Genomic DNA, 16,650 nt, shown 5'->3' on the forward strand with positions numbered 1-16,650 from the left:
AAGGTTACATATGATAGGGACTCCTCACCTGCATCCTACCATGCAGTAAAGTGATCGATACAGGCATTATATTTGGGTCACTTAATGTGTTGAATGGATTTGAAGAGGAACATCCATCTGCCAGAACGAAGTGCTACCAGATTAGCCCAGGTAACTTTCCAAGAAAGCCTCCCTTAAATCCATGTCTAGATTATGTCAGACAGTGCAACAGTAATATAATGTACATTAATAAACAGGAACGGGAAGTTTGTCCCTTCACAGGGAGGCAGTGCATATCCTTCACCTGGGTCAAACATCCTCTGTCCTTTTAATTTGTATTCACAAAGACATATACAATCGGAAGGTGACTGGCTCAGCAGGTAAGAAATAAATTAAGTGAAGTGGTTGTGCAAACAAAGTTCGATTATGGATAATGGGCACATTGAGACTCCCAGAAGGTAAGCTCTTTCCAGGTTGAACTGCAAAGATGAGACTGTACTTCTGTTGTAAAAGAGACCTTATAACTTTTGGAATTGATGCTGTGCCTCATTCATGGAACTACGTTCCATACTCTTTTCCGCCACCAATTTATGTCACAAGTTCCATATTAAAAAGGAGAAATCCAGCAACAAAGTGTCAGAGGAAGCCAGAGTTCTGTGACCTGACAGAGATGTCCCTGCTACCTCATCCAGAGTTTCTTAACAGGCTGTATCTCCTCACTAAGAGACTTCTATAACACCCAAATCCAAGCTAATCAAACCTGACAGCCTGCATGTTGAAATGGAAAGTTCTGACCAAATCAAGTTCTCAAAGTGACTAAAATACTTGCAACATCCAGAGAACCGACTACCCTGAAAGGTTACTCTGTAATTTGGAGAAAATACTTCAGTTGGTTTAGGGACATGGCCCCTGACCTAATTCAAAGATTTTTAGAATTCCAGTCCTATAGTTCTTTTGTATCTCCAAGTATATGCTCTTTAGAGATTCACATCCTTAACACAGAAGGTTCCAAATTTATTATAGAGATTTTTCCCTGGTATTCCTCCCCCACATTTTAAGACTCCTGGAGGCAGCAAAACAAGTCAAGCCACCATCCAAAGCTTTCTCCACCATAGAACGTAAACTTGTTTCTTTTAAAGCCTTCTCTACTCCCTTTTGAATCACTGAGTTGGTTAGTCCCCATTGTCACTTTAATTAAGCTTTTCATCCAAAATTATTAGAAGCCAAAACTTCTAAATTCTCCATCTCTAACTGGATAAAATAATGCAATGTAGAAGCTTGTGTACTTGCTGTCAAGCCATTGTTGAAAAGCATACTATATGTACAACTAGAGCCTCAGCTGAAGGAATTTTGTGAAGCATTCACCTGGTCTTGAATATCCACCTTGTCACAATTACTATAATCTTGGATTTCCATGCCACTGCGGACACATCCTTTCAGAGAAAAATAAACTTTAAAGAAATTAAGTGGTCTCAAAATAAACTTTTTTCCAAAGCGAAACTTGCAATCCTTATTTTCCATATTATTTTCTCATGACTTTTGGTTTTCCCCATCACTTCTTCTATTTATTGTTTTACTCCTTCCTCTGACAGATTGAGGGAGACAGTTTTGGAAAGAACAGAAAATATTACCTGATCATTTTCTTTCTTTCATTATGATATCTCTTAATCTGGACCTACATCCATTTCACTAATATAAATAAATCACTTAGTTTCTGCAAGCTAGTGAGGGTGATGTACGTATTTTTTAAAAAAATAGAAAATTAACAATTAATATTCACATAAGAATTTGTTACAGCTTCTTGTTCAGTTTTGGAAGAGTGAGGAGCCAAATGGGTAAGAATTAAGCTATAATGGTTGAATTGCCTCTACTTTCTTGGCATAGAGGGGAAGCTCCCCAGTGACAAATTTTTTGGAGACTTAAGAAAAAAACATACCTGGTAAACTTTCTGTTTGCTAAATTCTAAAACTGGGAAAAATTTGGCTTTCATTGAATACTCTACTGTGGGTACTGGTGCACGTCAGTCACTCCTGTTCTCCATGTGTGGCCCATAATAGTTTAGTCTGCTGTAGGCTGTAATATTTTGTCTAATTTTAGTTGTTGGGTTTAGTGTGTGGGGTGCTGGGTGGTCTGTGATATACAGGAGGTCAGACTATATGATCTGGTGATCCCTTCTGTCCTTGGAACTCTGACTCTACTCTGCTCCCTTTTCTAATAGAGTATTTTAGAACAATTCAACACACTCTGTGTGTTTCAGTGCCTAAGAGTAGTGTCCTTAATAAGACCCCATGGCAGTATTAATTCAATGTTTCTAGTTTTTATTGATTTTGAACAGGATTTTCAGAAACTTCGCTAAATGTGGATTTAGGAACCTTAATTTAGGGGCTGATTTTTTAAAAAATCTTGGCCACGGTTTCTAGTTCTCAAAATAAGTATTTTCATTTATTTGTAGTTATTTTTCTATGTATTTTATAGTGGTAGATATGGTGTACTTGTTAGGGACATTGCCTTCAGGGATTAGTTTTTCATCATCATAGTTTTTCATCATTCATACACATGGAGTAGCTCTTCACCAATCCTGATAGCTCTGTTCACTTGCTCCTGGTAGAATATGCAAATTCTATCTCCAGGCACCAGATGCTATTACTAATTATCCAGTTTCAGCACCAAAACTTGCAGAGAATACTTCCAAAGATGCAAAAACCAGAAGGGTAACTTTAAAATCCCAACGGACTCTTCATGTGTTTTGCATCTTTGGAAGTATTTTCTGGGAGTTTTTGGTTCCAACAGAAGTGGAATCTGGAGAGAGAATTTTCTTGAAGGTTTGGGGGAGCAACCCAGCAAAGGACTAGTCAATGAGATGACCAGTTTAACAGGTGAGGAAAAAATTGGTGTACTTGCCTTCATCGTAAATACAAATATATTCAATTCTTTTGATACTGACTTAAGTACTTTCCTCTCTGTCCTCCTCTCACCTCCCTCTTCTTTTTTTAATTTTTCCTCACAGTTGGAGGAAATGTGGACTGGAAGCAGATAGCGAGTATTCAGGAATCCATTGGAGAAACTAGTTCCCAAAGTGTTGTTGTTGCTGTAGACAGGTACAGTATTTAACTCCCTTCCAGTTGGATACTTCATGAACTTTTCACAGTATGTGAATACAGTAAATTCAATTAGTGATAGAAAAAATAAGTAGGTTATTTGGTTTCCCAGTCATTACAAAAATGCTGTATCTGCATCACCATATTTCAGTGTCACAAGGTGCTGGTTTTTGTGTTATTGCACAGCAGGAGTTGCTCATCATAGCAGAAGGTAGAAGGAAGGTAGGGAAAAGAGAGGCAGAAACAGTTTACAAATATTTAGTAATAACTAAATTATTAGGGGAAAAACTGAGGGTTGTAAAAGAAGCTGCTGTTGCTGTACAAAGCGTGACCCATCTTGATTCTCTACATAAATTTAAGAATAAATGCTTCAGTTAAAATGTATAGATTTATGGAGAGAGAGAACTACTGACACTAAACACTTTTGCTTCTCTACCCAATTACTGCATCCTTCCATTCCCCCTGACTAGTACTCATCTATAAGAATGCTGTCTTTGATATTTACTAGCGTTCTAGTTTTTCCCTAAATGTAAAGTGGAAGTGATCATGCATTGCGGATATTATAGGAGTATTCTGGTTTTTATTTTCAAAACTGGATCGGACAGGAATGTTTCATAAATCTTGCTGTTTTATATGGAGAAGTCTGAGGCCCCCAGTGTCTAAATGGTTGTCAAAATTGATAGCTGTATTTCAAAGTCGTATTTGTTTGAAGGAATGCAAGAGTCCCTAGGGTTTAGGCATAATACACAAGACTGATGTCAGTTGTGGGTATTTGCTCTGACCAGATACTTTGGTCAACATTATATCTTATGGTGTCATTTGTAAATGTTGAATATTGACCCAAATCTTTCTGGTATAATGAAAAGTACTTTCTGATTTATATATTTAAAATGCTGTTTTTCTTGGTATACTTTACCTTCTCATGAAGCTCTCTGAGGGACAGCAGTTCTAAAATCTTACTAAGTGTAGTAAATCATGATTCACTTTTTGGTAGCGTTCCAGATTTTGAGAATTTACCTGTCAAGTCTTAAATGCTGTATTTAAGGCAGTTAGATTTTGTCATGGCCAGAAATCTGCTTTGGACAATAACACAGTGGCAAAGTAGTTGTGGTATAAATTATTTTTTGTAAAAGAAGTCACTTTTTTAAAAAAAAATAGTCTCATAAATTGTGAATTTTTCAGAATATTTACAGGATCTACAAGGCTGGATGGAAATGCTATTGGTAAGTTTTATCACTTTTTTATCTTAATCTACAAAGTAGCTTTCTGATAAAGCTTGGAAATTATACTAAATGAATTCTGTGATTGTTTAACAGTGGATTTTGTCCGTTGGCTTTGTGCCGTATCTATGGATGAACTGCTGTCTGCTACCCATCCTCGAATGTTTAGTCTACAGAAGATAGTAGAGATTTCTTACTACAACATGGGTCGGATAAGACTACAGTGGTCTAGAATCTGGGAAGTTATTGGAGATCATTTTAATAAGGTATGTTTGCTAATCATTACACCATTTGAATTGCTCCCACAATCAGAAAATGATGATTCCTATCTATTTAAAACCCTTTCAAAACTAAATTTGAAAAATTTTACACCTAAATTCAGTTCTGACTATCCTTTTAATGTTTATCCTTTAATGTAATCCTTTAGTATAAATAGAATTAGAGCACTAAAGAAGAAAAGGAAAAAGAATACAAAATCTATGATAGAAGGGCTAAAGCCATCTATATTGCTCTATATTGAACTGGCTGGTTATTCTCTGTTCACAAGGCTGATATATTCTGTACTAAAGGCAAAGGCAGTGGTATAAATTGGCCAACTTGTTAATCATGGTTAGCGCCCTACCAAATTCACGGCCATGAAAAATGCATCACAGACTGTGAAATCTGGTCTTGTGTGTGTGCTTTTATCCTCTACTATATAGATTTCATGGGGGAGTCCAGCGTTCCTCAAATTGGAGGTCCTGACCCAAAAGGGAGTTACAGGGGGGTCACAGGGTTATTTTTATGGGGGTCATGGTATTGCCACCCTTACTTCTGCGCTGCCTTCAGAGCTGGGCGGCCAGAGAGCGGCAGCTATTGGCCGGGCACCCAGCTCTGAAGGCAGCGCCCCGCCAGCAGCAGCACAGAAGTACGGGTGGCAAAACCATACCATACCAGCTCTGAAGACAGAGCCACCGTCTGCAGCAGTGCAGAAGGATGGCATGGCATGGCATGGTATTGCCACCCTTACTTCTGCGCTGCTGCCTTCAGAGCTGAGCAGCCGGAGAGTGGTGGCTGCTGACTAAAAACCCAGCTCTGCATGCAGCAGCCTAGAAGTAAGGGTGGCAATACCATACCAGGCCATGCTTACTTTTGCGCTGCTGCTGGCGGCAGCTCTGCCTTCAGAACTGGACTTCTAGCCAGCAGCTACCGCTCTCCGGCTGCCCACTCTGAAGGCACCTCCAGCCAGCAGCAGCACAGAAGTAAGGGTAGCAGTACCGCAACCCCCCTTACAATATCCTTGCGACTCCCCCCTATAATAACCTTGCAATCCCCTCACAAGTCCTTTTTGGGTCAGGACCCCTACAATTACAACACACTGAAATTTCAGATTTAAATAGCTGAAATCATGAAATTTACAATTTTTAAAATCCTGTGACCGTGAAATTGACCAAAATGGACAGTGACTTTGGTAGGGCCCTAATCATGGTATAGCTCTAAAAATGGCTGCAGTAAGTGGTAATATGCCGTCATTGGGTGTTGTAAAAAGTGTTTTGTGTTTCTTAACTCAGCTTTGGCTGTTTGCAGTGTTGAATTAATTTGTTGTTCTAAATTAAAAGTCTTATTTGTCTTTGTTTTTTAATATCATTTTGACTGGTGAATTAGCTTTAAAAGTTGGGATGTGTTCTTCAAAATACAAGTTGGATAGGTTAGGAAGTGAGAAACTTATTTGGTAAAGTACTGAGCCATGCTGCTGGTAGGAATTGATTAAATGAATACTGTATTTTTAACTTTGTATCTTAAGTTTCACTTCTAAATTTGTGATTTCTACTCTTCCGTTTCCACTTTCAAATGTAAAGACAATTCAGACTCATTTCTTAAAATGAAGTTTTAATGCCAACATGTGTTTCTACTTCTACACTATTAGGTTGGCTGCAATCCGAATGAAGATGTAGCTATTTTTGCAGTAGATTCCTTAAGGCAGTTATCAATGAAATTCTTAGAAAAAGGAGAACTTGCTAATTTCCGATTCCAGAAGGATTTCTTAAGGCCGTTTGAACACATAATGAAGAGAAACAGGTAATTATGCAGTTAACTGAATCACTTGGGAACATAACAACCAGCTTTTGGAATCAGATATTTTGTTCGAATTGCTTCTGTAAAATGAAATTGGTCCTTAGAAAAGTCCTGTTTTTTAATCAGTACAGTAGCTTCAGTTACTATTTATTAACATTTTGTTTATAATTTAGGTCTCCTACCATTCGAGACATGGTTGTACGGTGCATAGCACAGATGGTAAACTCTCAAGCTGCCAACATTCGCTCAGGTTGGAAGAATATATTTTCAGTGTTTCATTTGGCTGCATCAGATCAGGATGAAAGTATAGTGGAACTTGCATTTCAAACTACAGGGCACATTGTCAGTAAGTATTGATGCATAATTTACAAATATCACTATGGGTATGTGGAAGCAAATGAACAGCTCATTGTTCTTTTCAGTTTGCTCTAATTTTATTATCTATTATTTTTATCTATTATTTATTATTATTATTTATTTTGTTAGCAGAACTCACTTAATACATGTTAAATCAATGTTTCTCTGCTTTTACTATTTTTTTTAAATGTGTAGTTCACTGAGAATATACTTCAAAAAGTAATAAAGTAATGTTTGTCATTTGTCTTTGTACTTCACACACAAGTTTTTTATAATAGAGCTGTAAACATTTATTTCTGGACTGAAAAATTAACTATTGAGAGACGATGAATTTTTAAACAAGTTATACTTTTTTATTTTTGATTGTGAATTTATAATTTTCGAGTATGTTGCAGAATTACATTACCTGCACACCTTCCCTTTGTTCTCTGAGTTCTTGCTGAGAGCTCTGTTTTAAAAGAAGGAAGTGAGGCAGTTGGGACTGTATGATCTTTTATTGTCTTGGCTCAAAGCTTTCAATGCCAAAAGGGATCACTTCTGCAGTTGCAACAGGCTGTGCTTTCAAGAAGGTTCTCAAAGCTCTGTGTTTCACAACTCGTGTGAATATGTAACGCCAATACAATTGAACCACAAATATGGGGTCGGGGAAAGGCCTACAACTGATCTCTGATGCTGTAGCCTGTCCTGGGGGGATGCTGTTCAGCTCTTAGTAAAAATGTGTTGAAATATAGATAGTGCTAAATATCAAGCCTCGTGCCATATTCATAATTTCTTAACTAATTTAATTGTGGGCTTTCATTGCTTTAGAAGACTACATCCGTGAATGGGTGTGAAATTAAAATATTTTATAAAAATACAGTGCCCTCTGTATGAATTCTTAATGGAATATTTTTGGTTTTTGTAATAATTACACATTTAACAGAATCAAGCAGTGACACACATCTGTTCAGCCATTTCTCTCACTTTTGTACTGTGCTAGATTCTCATCTTGGCCTCCTAAAATTATTTTAGGAACAATTGACATTTTATTTGAAGGACCCATGTGTTAATTTTTATATATGTATTTTTTCCAGCAATTGTATTTGAAAAACACTTCCCAGCCACCATAGATTCTTTCCAGGATGCAGTAAAATGTTTGTCTGAATTTGCATGCAATGCAGCTTTTCCAGACACAAGCATGGAAGCAATCCGCCTCATTCGCCATTGTGCAAAATATGTATCAGACAGACCTCAGGTATAAACCATACTTGTTAAATCAAAAGTGTTTAAATTAATAATACTTTCATAACATAAAAATGTGCAGTTGTACCAGCTTTACAAGTTTGGCTTTAAATTCTAAGAGGGACTTTAAAGTTCAGGAGAGGGCATGGGCTGTATGTTTTGTTTTGTTTTTATAAATATCTTGATGTAGGCTTTGAACAAGTTGCACTTTGTGTTGGTTAACTTTCTTGGGATCTTCAATGAGAGCTGTTGAAGGTTGGAACCTTTCAGTATCTGTTCCTGTGCAGGGAGCACCCTTTGCTAACATACAGTGCAGGGGTCAGCAACCTTTGGCACACAGCCCATCCAGGTAATCCGCTGGCAGGCTGTGAGAGATTTTGCTGACATTGACCGTCCGCAGGCATGGCCCCCCCACAGCTCCCAGTGGCCACGGTTCACTGTTCCCAGCCAATGGGAGCTGCAGGAAGCAGCGGGCCACAGGGGTGTGCTTGTCGCCATTTCTTGAAGCTCCCATCAGCTGAGAACAGTGAACTGTGGCTACTGGAAGGTGTGGGGGGCCGTGGCTGCAGACTGTCGTCATAAACAAAATGTCTTGCAGCCCGCCAGTGGATTACCCTGATGGGCTGCGTGCCGAAGGTTGCCGACCCCTGCTATAGTAGCATAGGTATAGGTGTCAATAAAAAAAAAAATTATTATTATGGTGTAGATTCTTATCCTCAAGGATGTCTCTATAGGACAGAATAGAAGACTGAGAGGTTAAATTAAAAGTTTAAAATGGTGGCTGAGTAGATCATCCAGTTGTTTCTTGCAAAATCTGTTTTTCATGCTTTTATAAGGATAATTTTAAAAAAACATTTAGTTTACCTTGACCATAGTATAGCTCCTAAAGTAAATTTGATTACCATATTTTAGTGGTATCATTTATAAACCTTAATACCAGATTGTAAAATACTGAATATAATTTTTCTAATATAATATCCATAACAGTGCTTAAATTGTGCTTTATTGAATACATTTACTGTAATATTATCCTAGTACTTATAAACTTACTATTTGGAAGGTAGAACTTGTAAATAATACGATGCTTCTGCTACATTAATCCTGTGTTTGCTTCTCAAGGCTTTCAAGGAATACACAAGTGATGATATGAATGTAGCTCCTGAAGACAGGGTGTGGGTGAGAGGATGGTTCCCAATTCTCTTTGAGTTATCCTGTATCATCAATAGATGCAAATTAGATGTAAGAACCAGGTAACAATCAGTATTTGTAATTTAAATTTTCAAGTGGTTTGTTTTTCTTGTTTGAGCCTTTAAATTTTTTTTAAAGCAGATGGAGGTAATTTTCTGTTGGCAAACATAACTGATCTGACTAAAATCAGTAACTTACATATTTGATTTAATTGCTATCACTTTGGAAGGATAGGCAAGTGCTATAAATACATTTTAAACAGATGCTGAAACATTAATTAAATTTTTTTTTCGAAGAAACTTTTTACTTAAGTTAGCTTTGTTACTTAAGCTGATGAAGGTCCAATTGAACATGGATACATGCTTTTAGAATTATCATACAATAGGTGAAATACTTGACATTATGATATGGGCTTCTATTGTATGTCTGTTTCTCTCTTAAAGTCTGTGATAGTCAAACCCAGTGCTGTTTTTAGTGCCTGTTAGTAAAAGTAAAACAGTAACTTTACCTCCATATGTTAGAGGTTGTAAATTAATCAGAATCATTCCATTTTAATTTTGACACAGTAGGTCAACTGTGTAAACAATCATTATGCCCTAAACTCTTGTTAAAATAGGAAATTAGTTAGGTTAGTATGTCTTCAGAATATGTTTTTCCCCCTGGCAGTTCTACCCATTATTTTGTTGTTGTTAAACAAATGTGAACAAATAGTGTAATAACCAGATTTAATATTAATAGAAAATTATGACACAATCCTATAGGAATCTTTTCTGGTTTCTGTTGAATACTTGAATTTGCACATTTTCTTTGAGTATTTGCCAACAGTTTTCAAGCCAGGGCAGATACTGTAGTGGAGTCTGCAAATTGATAATTGATTGCAGAAAGATTGAAAGGGAGAAAAGTTATACAGTACTTTCCCACACAAATCTAGTTCTTTTTCAGTGAATGCTATTCTGCCCTTGTAATGTGTTTTTTATATTTATTGACATTTTTAATGATATATATGAAATGTTTGGATTTCCTTTTTCATGAAGGAAGTGTTTTTGCAGTATGTCAAATAATGAGAGAAAAGTAAATTATATTTTAGATTTTTGAGGTTAATTCTCCACTGTCACTAACAGGAAATCATTCATATTCAAAAGTAACAAAAAGTATGTTTAGAATCCCAGTAAATGTAACAAATAACTTATAAAAATACATTTGACATTTATAATTCTATATACCTGTGATAAATACTGGGAAAGAAAACTGTAAAGCTAAATTTAGGCACAGCCCTAAAAATCAAGAAATGTTGAAAGAGATGCTTGTATGTTTACTTGAAGGGCTCATTATTGGGTACTTAATTTTAATGTTCAGAATGTAAATAGATGAAAGGAAGAGCGTTTGTAAATGAGCTGTTTTCAGAGTAGCAGCCATGTTAGTCTGTATTCGCAAAAAGAAAAGGAGTACTTGTGGCACCTTAGAGACTAACATTATTTGAGTATAACCTTTCGTGAGCTACAGCAGCTAAAAGATTACTTGAACAGGAAGATGGAACTTTATGCTCTGTATTGCTTCTTTCTAATATATAAACACCTGGTATTAAAATAAAGTTCGCTTGTTTTTACATTTTAAAGTATCAGAAAAGTGAAGGCTTCTTTTCCTTGTTTGTGCTGTATGACTTGTTGGAGGTCAAAGATTTTGACTGGAAATATTCCCAGCGCTTAATTAAAAGGCTGAGAGGTGGTGAATCTTTACTAGATACTTTCTTTTTAACTGTTTCTGGAATATTTTTACATTAAATCTGTAACTAGAAAAGTTTTTAAAAATCTTAATAAAAATAACTTCCTCTCTCAATTAGATTTCATATGCATGGTGTCTCATGTCACAATATTCCCAGTTCTCTAGGCATCCTTAGTCTTCCTGGGGGGGGGAGATGAGACCTGAGTTTCTCAATTAAAAAAATAAGCAGAATCTTTTAAAAACTCTTGTCTGTTCTTCACAGAGAATCAAAAAGGGCACAACCCCATTTTTTTCCTTTTACAAGTCACTTTGACTATTTCCTGGCTTCAGGTAGCATTTGGGAAAGCTCACTTTTTAAAACAAATTATACACTGATTTACCTTATGGGTACCTCCATTCATAATATTTTACTGTAAATTCTGACAAGTTAAAGAAAATTATAAAGAGTTTATAGGTGAAATTTGTGCCCTCCGTTTTCTATCTCTTGAAATTAAACTTAAAAATCCTGTTCAGTTTGAAGTGCTCACAAATGCTTGCTTTGTTTTCCACTTCAATTTCTAAAAATATATTTTTTAAACTAGTTGACTTTACCACTCATTTTTAGTATACTGTATGAGAACAATACAACTATAGCATGTTTTAAAATATAAACAGTGCATGGAATGTGTTTCATGCAGGATTTGAATATTATTATTAGTGTAGCAGTGTGACATCTGTGGCATATAGTGTTTCTTTTCATGATTCCTCATATTTGTGTGGTTTTTTTTTAATTGCAGGGGCTTAACAGTAATGTTTGAAATAATGAAAACATATGGCCTTACTTATGAAAAACACTGGTGGCAAGATTTGTTTAGGATTGTCTTCAGGATATTTGACAACATGAAACTGCCAGAACAGCAGACAGAGGTAAAAAAGAGGGGAGGCGCAGGGTTTGAGGGGGAGAGATTTTCATACGATTCACAGCTAGGAAAAAGAAATGTTCCTCACCCATAAAGCCACACCCACATGTCTTGTGAATCAGAATGTTTCACTTGTTGCTAGAACTACCTTAATTAATTGTGTTACTGTTCTGTTGAACATACGCAGAATCTCTCTTCTTATTTGTATTGTAAACCCCATCTGTATAGTGAGGGATGATAATTCCATGTACTAGGTTATAATAGTTCCTTATTTTGAATGTTGGAAGAATGGTTTAGGAATTGATAATTGCAGGAAGAAAGATAAGACACAGGGGATATGGTTGAGCTAGGCTGCAAATTTATTAACTGAAGTCATCTGGGAACTATCCAGCAGTAACTCTTTCTGTGCAAGTCATCCTTCCTTTCATAATCTGCTCACCAGGTGGAGGGTACCTGTCGCATGTTTCCAGCCCATTTCTGGGATCTCACTGCACGGCATGCATATGAAGTTTATAAGGGGCTGGGGAAAAAGAGGTTGACACCTCTCCATACCAGACTTCAGGCGCTCCTATCCCATTCCCCGTTTCATTAGGGGAAACCTTTCCCTAACTCCCTATTCCTGTTATTAAGGAATCAGACTCCCTATCGAATGAGTATCTGCACTGGACACCTGCCAAATTGCAACTTCTAACCTACCCACTAGGTCCCTGAGCTGTTGTAGGGAAGGCAAAAAACCCTTCCTATGCTGGCCACTCTGGCAGTGAGAATAAAATTTCTTTCCCAGTTTAAAAAGGCAATTAGTGCAACATCCACAGCAATTTCAAAACAACATGTCCTCCTCAAACCCCAGGTGTGGCAGCTGCTGTGCTGGTGTTGGGGTGCCCTCTCCTTTGGTACATGGGAACCAATGGGCTTCCACTGCAACCCTCAAAGCAGCCAGTCAGCTAGGATGCTGCCCCCAGCAGTAATCTCACCTTCCTAATCCATGAGAAAGCTAAGCTCCCATGAGCACGATAAGATGGAAAGATCCTGAAAGAAACCACAGAGCCCACTTCTCCCTGAAGGCCCAGACAATACCCCTCCCCCACACCTCAGAGGTTGTGGGGGGGTGCCACTTGCTTTTAAAAGCATTAAAGAAAGATCATCTAGGTTCTGGTAATTTAGCGGTTGCTTATTTCATACATTTTAGCTGTGTCATATACTTTTTTATCCTAAGGTGGCAGATATAATAGATTATAAATATGGTCAAGATATCAACTATTTTTGGAAAATACGTACTGTTGATTTGTGAAAGGCCAGATTTCCTTTTTTCTTTTGTCAAATATTAAGCTACAGAAAAGTGAGCTAATTGTGAGGTGAGACTTAATTTATATTAGCATTCATTAATGATTTACATAGTCTTTACATTGCTCTCAAATAGTAGTAAAAAGAAAGGGGTTACTGTATGCTACATTTCTTATATCAGGTACTCTTCACATTTACATTACTTAATTTCTCCTTGGGATCAGATTTTCATGCTTTCTTCCTTTATGCTTTTTAATGCTATCAATGGGTTAGTAATTGATGCTCTTAACCTCACATTAAGCAGGGTAAAAGTGGAGAGACGGATTTTAGATTACCCTATCAGCCAAATCCATGCAGCACTACATGTCATTGTGGATAGTAGTTGCAATTTAGTATAGGGATAGGACTAGGGATTAAAAATAGAAATTAGGAGAAAGGTGCAGATGGAACAAGTACCCAATAGCTCCCCCACAGATCAACAGGAATTGCCTACAAGTTAAAATAAGAATTTTGTGCATTCTTAGTAAGATACATTAGAAATTTTATAGTAGCACACACCTCGCTATTATTTTTTCTCCTAGAAAGCTGAATGGATGACAACTACTTGCAATCATGCACTTTATGCAATATGTGATGTATTCACCCAGTATTTAGAAGTACTTAGTGATGTCCTTTTGGATGATATATTTGCACAGCTGTACTGGTGTGTGCAGCAAGGTAAGACTGTACCAAGTTGTATTAGACAATGCTAACATTTTACACTGTTGGGTACAAACAAACAAATGCACTATTTTCCATTCCAGACAATGAACAGCTAGCACGATCTGGTACCAACTGTTTGGAGAATGTGGTCATTCTAAATGGTGAAAAGTTTACACTAGAAATCTGGGATAAAACATGCAACTGCATGCTGGATATCTTCAAAACCACAATCCCCCATGCGTAAGAAAATTCCTCTTTTTTATTGTAAAATTTGTATTAGCTATTCTTTTTAGAAGATAATTTGGATAAGGGCTCCATGGTTTGAAATCAGTTTCATTTTACATAGGTGACCAAAAAGTTGTGATATTATATTTAATGTTTTTATATTGTTTTTTGCTTGTTTGTCAACAGAAGACTAAAAATAAATGGTCTTTTATAACAGCAAATTGATTCAAAATAACCAGGGTATTCAGTGTACTTTTTCTATATATTGTAAATTTTAATCAACTGTGTTTTTTTAAAAAAAAAAACCTTTGAAATACAACATAGGAGGTTTTTTAACAGGAATTATTGAGGTCTAATCAAATTTTTAAAATTACAGCTTCACTGAGGAAGAATTGTGTCTCCTGGTTTTATTCGCTTCTTCTCTTACTCTTATTTATTGGACAGTAGGCCTTTCAATTTTTTAAATATGCATGAAATAATCTAACAGGACTTTTACCATAAAATATAAGTGAAGTGTATTAGAGTAAGCGTCTTAATTTGTCAGGGAAGCCATATAGTTGGTTCACACTTGCCCAATTTTAATCTGCTTACTTAAAAAGCAAAAAAAAGGGGGGGGGCAGGGAAGGGTTAAAATGAATTAACAAAATGTTCTTAGTGTGACACATTAATCTCTTGGTCATTCACTTTTGTGGCCTTTAACAACCCTCATACATTTAATTGTCTTTCCTGGCTGCCTGTAAGTGCCTTGGGGAAGGGTCTTGCCACTTCAGCTACAATACGCCATGCATGCTTATGGGGGTGTGAAAAAATAAAAAATCACTGTTGTCTGAGACTAAAATCCCACCCCCAGCTCCCTCACAGAAGGTGTGTCTGTATTGTAGGCTTTTTTCAGTAATGTGTAGTGTCCATATCTGTTTAACCCCTCAGTGGAGGTATAAATAGTAGTGTAGATGATGAGGTACAGTTTAGGCAACTAAAGTAAAGGAATACCTGAAGGGTGTGGGAGTGTACTTGAGTATATGCCCTGCAGGACTCCCTGCTTTCTCAGGCCAAGCCTCCACCTTTTAGCAGTGTAGTATCCCACTGCTGGAGCCTTCCCTACCTTAGTGAAAGATGCCAGCAGTGGGGAAAGGCTCTGCCAGCTCCCCTCTGCTGGAGCCCTTCCTCACCACAACAAAAGGTCTTGGCTGTGACAAGATGCTGAACCCTTTCCCCACAGCCTCTCTGCTTCCGGAGCCTTTCCCTGACACTTGTAGCTACACACCACAATGTGGATCTGGTGAGCTTTCCACTGCGGCACATAGCTAAACATACATTACACACTGCCACCAGACGAAGCCAGAGCGTGGAACACTCTACCCATTCTGAAGTCTCTCTGTCTCTGTCCTGACTCATGTCACAGCACTGCTGGGCCTGCACATGACTGCTGGCTTCATAGCATTTTCTCCTTTCCCAGGTTTGACTTCCTGATGTTACCTGGCCCAGTGGAGGGATCAGGAACTGACAGTGAGGGAGCTGGGATGCATGAGGCATTCAGGCTGAAGTGCAGAGGGAATTGCAGTGAGGGACTTTCTCCTCACAAATATCTCACCCTGCCCAGTCTTTGGTGGCTAGAAACCTCTTCAATACAACACCCAATAGCCAGTTCCCAGATGTGTCCGGTTTTAATTTAATAATACAATTCTTTGAGCTAAACCAGTAATAATTTTCACACCCTATCAAAGCATCAGATTATGTGTGGTGGTGAAGTGATGTGGATAACTGTTTACTGAAGGCTGGAATGAAACCACCAATGTTTCTTTCGTTGGTGTGACCAAGAGTGACATTTGAACCCATGTCTCCAGATGTGAAAAGCCAAACACACTAATCCATTGTGCCAGCTACCGTGTACGGTTTAAATATGAACTTGTGCTAGCAGAATGTGTTAAGTCTTCATTTTCACCAAAGTATTAAGCTCCTTCACTGTTCAGTGCATTCATACAATCAGACATTGGCAGCTCCGTAACAATTTCTGTTGTGGACATCTTACGCTGGTTCTTTTGCATTGTCTACTAAGCATCTGCTTTTAAGACCTGCTTAATGCTTCACAGTTTCCCTTTTGCTGACATTTATGGTATTTTGCTTCTCAGGCTGGACACACTTTGCACGAATGTTGTGATGTTCTACCACATCTTCCATATGTTTCCGTTCTCTTTTTCCTGTCTGTCTTCTCTCAGAGTTTCCTCAGGTTTTCAATTTGTGTTTCTTCTTGAGCTTTTTAGGTTGAAATTTTTGCATCATCGCAAGCATCCCTCTGATGCCATTTATATTCTGTGGGAGATGCGCAGCCTTCCCAGTGAAACATCCTCTGTTTTCCACGATATGCATCTGAAGAAGTGAGCTGTAGCTCACGAAAGCTTATGCTCTAATAAATTGGTTAGTCTCTAAGGTGCCACAAGTCCTCCTTTTCTTTTTGCGAATACAGACTAACACGGCTGTTACTCTGAAACCTGTTTTATCAGTGTTTTTACATACAGTCTTCTGATCAGTATGTTGTCTGCCTCATCTTCCATGGCATATGAGGACATTTACTTGGTACTCATCATGGTTACTGACAACCCTGATGCAACATGAAACTGCTCAAAATGACCTGTTCATTTTAGCCATGTCTTCTCAGCAAAATTAAGACTTTCTAGAAGGGTTAGTGGAAATACTGACTCC

At 37.5% G+C, this 16,650-nt stretch overlaps 1 protein-coding gene across 4 annotated transcripts in view; it reads left to right on the plus strand.

Moving 5' to 3' along the window:
- The window catches only part of ARFGEF1 (ARF guanine nucleotide exchange factor 1), a 181,745-nt gene that overhangs the window by 144,623 nt on the left and 20,472 nt on the right, over positions 1–16,650 (plus strand). For 3 of the 4 annotated variants that reach the window (XM_073330927.1, XM_073330929.1, XM_073330930.1), the window contains 10 exons: positions 2,987–3,077; positions 4,260–4,300; positions 4,394–4,563; positions 6,204–6,355; positions 6,526–6,698; positions 7,783–7,943; positions 9,050–9,180; positions 11,617–11,746; positions 13,605–13,740; positions 13,827–13,965. In XM_073330927.1, the coding sequence (XP_073187028.1) occupies positions 2,987–3,077; positions 4,260–4,300; positions 4,394–4,563; positions 6,204–6,355; positions 6,526–6,698; positions 7,783–7,943; positions 9,050–9,180; positions 11,617–11,746; positions 13,605–13,740; positions 13,827–13,965 (1,324 nt within the window). Of the gene's footprint in view, positions 1–2,986; positions 3,078–4,259; positions 4,301–4,393; positions 4,564–6,203; positions 6,356–6,525; positions 6,699–7,782; positions 7,944–9,049; positions 9,181–11,616; positions 11,747–13,604; positions 13,741–13,826; positions 13,966–16,650 lie in introns of those variants that run through there. The other variant, XM_073330931.1, reaches the window with a different exon arrangement.

Source organism: Lepidochelys kempii, chromosome 2 (genome assembly GCF_965140265.1).
Source record: "Lepidochelys kempii isolate rLepKem1 chromosome 2, rLepKem1.hap2, whole genome shotgun sequence".
Taxonomy (NCBI): domain Eukaryota; kingdom Metazoa; phylum Chordata; order Testudines; family Cheloniidae; genus Lepidochelys; species Lepidochelys kempii.